The 4,176-nt window shown below is 46.9% G+C and overlaps 1 protein-coding gene across 1 annotated transcript; it reads right to left on the reverse strand.

Annotated features, from left to right (window-relative positions):
- Positions 1–1,429: 1,429 nt before the first annotated feature.
- On the reverse strand, positions 1,430–2,095 carry LOC129564558 (group XIIA secretory phospholipase A2). Its single transcript, XM_055438651.2, has one exon. It carries the CDS (start codon positions 2,023–2,025, stop codon positions 1,468–1,470), a length of 558 nt encoding a protein of 185 aa, XP_055294626.1. The 5' UTR covers positions 2,026–2,095; the 3' UTR covers positions 1,430–1,467.
- Positions 2,096–4,176: the final 2,081 nt, after the last annotated feature.

A 4,176-nucleotide genomic window follows, 5' to 3' on the forward strand; every position in this document is an offset into this window, starting at 1 on the left:
ATGTTTTCATAACTCCCAGTAGAGGTTTTGCCTTGTATTCCCATACAGGGCACAACTTGATCAGGGGTTTATTAGGAAGGGAGTGGAGAAGGCTTTCTCTTGAGGGAAATTTGTTTGAGGGAGGCCTTTCTGGGGCAACTGTGACGGAGGGCCATGAGTCTGACGTATTGGGACATCTGGACAGTGATCTCTAGTCGGCATGTCAGTGTTCCCTTGCCCAGGAACCCCCTTCCCAGAATTTTGTAGTAGCAGTGCTGCCCTGTAGTTAGAGGAGCACCATGTAAAAGGAATTCTCTGGACTTAGGGTCGAATGGGACCTATTGAGGGTTGGAGATTCAGGGAGAGTCATTTGGGTCACTACGGTGGTGGAAATGACAGAGGCATTGGAGCATGCCAGTTTTGCACAGCAGGAGGCTTGGAAGGCTCTCATGTACATTAATAGTCAATTAAGGCCTTTTTAATTAGTGGTCTAATTGTCTCATTAGACCATATGGCCTTGATCATGCTGCTCTGAAGAGATGATTGAATTATTATGGCAGCAATGACATCTTGGCCTGGATACTGCAGACAACACAGGACAGAGGCAATATGCAAAAGCACATGGCAGCATAGCAGACCTCCAGCCAGCGGTGTTCTGTTCCCAGAGGGTGTTACTCGTGTGGGTTGGCCAGCTAGTAAGGCAGGTGCAGCTGAAGAGTGTCCCCCTTGATTAACTACAGAGGCAGTCATGCTGTCCTGCCAACTAGGCCAACTGTGTGCTGGTCTCAGCCTATCAACAGCGATGCTCTTGGCTAGAAATGTCTGGGGGCACTCACCTGGGCCTGAGGTGAGCCCCTATAGACATTTCCACTTTCAGAACCAGTGGTGTGGTTGGACTCGCCCTTGTAGGTTTTTTTTTTTTTTTTCTGGGCATATATGTATATTTTAAATTTTACAGAAAACAAACATACTTCTAAGTGAAGACTTCACCATATTTCCAAATAAGATAATATTGAGCATACCTTATCATGAATTTCACGTTTGACCTTAATTTTGGTAAATACAGTTGTGAAAACTGAGTCATACTCTTTCTTTAAAAAATTCTCCCCTTAACATGCACCGCTTTCTGTGACTGGTCAAGACAGTGTGGCACATTAAGGCAGCAACGTCTGGGAAGATAACCTGCATTTGTTTCTTTAGTTTGAAGTTTTAATGTCAAAGTAAGGTCTTAAAATGGAGAAGGAAATGGCAACCCACTCCAGTGTTCTTGCCTGGAGAATCCCAGGGATGGGGGAGCCTGGTGGGCTTCCGTCTGTGGGGTCACACAGAGTCGGACACGACTGAAGTGACTTAGCAGCAGCAGCAGCAAGGTCTTAAAATAATCCTTTCACAAAAATAAGGCAACTTTAGGCTGTAAAAACATTAGCTCTTTGTCAAAGGTTATGTTCTTCTGTCCTTATCCGTGGTCACCACCTGTCAATATCTTCTTCAAAGATCGGTTTTTTCTTCGTAGTGACACCTACATGCGGCTCGCTGGCTGTCCAAGTACGGCTTACAGCCTAAGTGTATAACGCTGTCAAACAAGAGTTCCACGGTGGTTTCACAGGCCTGCACGTGCTGAGCCAGCCCCAGTGTTTTCTGCACATCTCTGCAAACCTTGGCCAGGCAAGACTGAAACGCCTCGTCACAGTCGTTTTTGCTTTTGCCGCAGGTCTCATAGCACCGGTCGTGTTGGTTGCAGCACTTTGTCAGGGAAGGGATGCCGATGTTAAGATGAACACCAAACAGTGGCGAGCCACATCCATTCGGTGGGGAGGGTTTATATCCATAACGTGGGAAAGGCTTAGATCCGTCACTGCACTTATACTGGCAGAGCACGTCCTCGCCTCCCAGGAGGTCCAGGGCGGCGTTCAGGTACATGTCAATCTTGTGAACGCCGTTCCGGATGGTCTTCAGGGTGGCCCTCCAGTCGGTGGTCTGGGCTTGCTCCTGGCACCTTCCAGCGGCGGTCAGGAAGAGGACCAGGAGGACGGCGAGCAGGGCCATCTGCGCAGCGCCCGGCCCACCCCGCGGAGACGTCGGAGCGCCCCAGGCAGCGGCGCGGGCCTCGGGCTAGGCAGCGGCGGCGGCCGGCTCCATGCCCGCGTCCCCAGCCCGGCTGGGAGGCGGGGCTAGCCGCGCGCAGTGAACCCTCCCGCCGGGAGACCGGGCCGCGGCAGAGGCACCGGGCGACGCGCGACGCGCGGACCCCAGTTTTTGTTTTTTTAATTGGAGGATAGTTGCTTTACAATGTTGCGTTGGTTTCTACCATACATCAACATGAATCAGCCATAGGTATACATCTGTCCTCTCCCTTTTAAACCTCCCTCCCACCTCCCACCCCATCCCACCCCTCTAGGTCATCACAGAGCACTGGGTTGAGCTCCCTGTCATTTGGTGAAATACCACTGGCTATCTGTTTTACATATGGCAATATATATGTTTCAGTGCTACTCTCTGAACTCATCCCGCCCTCTCCTTCCTGCCCTGTGTCCACAGGTCTATTCTCTACATCTGTGTCTCCATTTATGTCCTGCAAATAGGTTCATCAATACTATTTTTTTTAGATTCCATATATATGCATTAATATACGATATTTGTTTTCCTCTTTCTGCCTTGTGGTTTTTATTATGATTACATGATGCACCTAGGCAACAACCATCAGGGAACTTAGAGACCAAAAAAAAAAAAAAGAATTATTACACAGGAATCCTGGAGAATACATGGTATACCTGGGGCCACTCAGTGAGGTTGCAGTAGAGAGACAGTGGACATAGGGTTATTCCTTTATTGGAGTCTAGGATGGAGTGCCCAGGGTTTCACAGGTTCACCCTTTGTTGATGAATTTAAAACAAGGGTGGGAATTAAAACTCAGGAAGGGAAAAACTAACAGTCAGATGACCACTTATCTAAGTTGACCAGAGCTCTCTAAAACAAAGGAAACTTCAGGGGTGGGACACCCTGATTATGTAGTCCTGTAGCTGGCACTGTGTTTATTCAAGAGAGCGGTCTTTGAAGTGGATGCCTCGGGCAATCAAACGCTTAATGTCAGGCAGTTGCATTATAATAAAAATTTTAAAACCCTAACTGTCAGGTGCTTATCCTATATTTACATGCCCCATAGAATGCCGCATATTATTTTATGTCCTCTAGGGCAAGGCTTTGTTACCAAAATGGTTGAAGGAGCAAGGGTGTCCTTCAGATGCATGTGTGCTATATGCTTTTTCTTCAAGCTTTGAAAGTGAAAGTGAAGTCAGTCAGTCATGTCTGACCCTTTGTGACCCCATGAACTATAGCCTACCAGGCTCCTCTGTCCATAGGATTTTTCAGGCAAGAGTACTGGAGTGGGTTGCTATTTCCTTCTCCAGGAGATCTTCCCGACCCAGGGATCAAACCCAGGTCTCCTGCATTGTAGGCAGACGCTTTACCATCTGAGCCACCAGGGAAGTCTTCTTCAAGCATTACTGAGATATAATTAACATATAACACAGTATCAGGTTAAGATGTATAACATAATTGTTTGATTTATATGTATCATGGAATGATTACACTGAGGTAATATCCATCATTTCATATAGATACAGGGGGAAAGAAGGAAAAAAAATGACTTTTCCTCATGATGAGAACACTTAGGATTTGCTCTTAACAACTTTCACATATACCACAGTTGTTTAGTTGCTAAGTCATGTCCAGCTCTTTTGTGACATTGAACTGTAGCCCACCAGGCTCCTCTGTCCCTGGGATTTCCCAGGCAGTAATACTGGAGTGGGTTGCCATTCTCTTCTCCAGGGGATCTTCCTGACCCAGGGATTGATCCTGCGTCTCCTGCATTGCAGGCAGATTCTTTACCGCTAAACCACCAGGGAAGCCCCTATGTATACCATACAGTAGTATTAATTATAGTCACATTGATGACTGTTTATCCCTAGTACTTATTAATCTTAAAACTGGAAGTTTGTATTCTTGACCATCTTCATTCAGTTCCCTCTTCCTGCATGCCTCACCTCTGGTAACCACAAATCTAATCTCTCTCTGAGTTGTTTTGATTCCATATGTAAGTAAGATCCTAACGGTAGTTGTGCTTTCTCTGACTGAATTCAGTTAGTACAGTGTCCTCAAGGTCTATCCATGTTGTCTCCAGTGGCAGGATTTCCTCCC

The sequence above is a fragment of the Moschus berezovskii genome, chromosome X (genome assembly GCF_049115385.1).
Source record: "Moschus berezovskii isolate FMDL1 chromosome X, NW_MosBer_1.0, whole genome shotgun sequence".
Classification (NCBI taxonomy): domain Eukaryota; kingdom Metazoa; phylum Chordata; class Mammalia; order Artiodactyla; family Moschidae; genus Moschus; species Moschus berezovskii.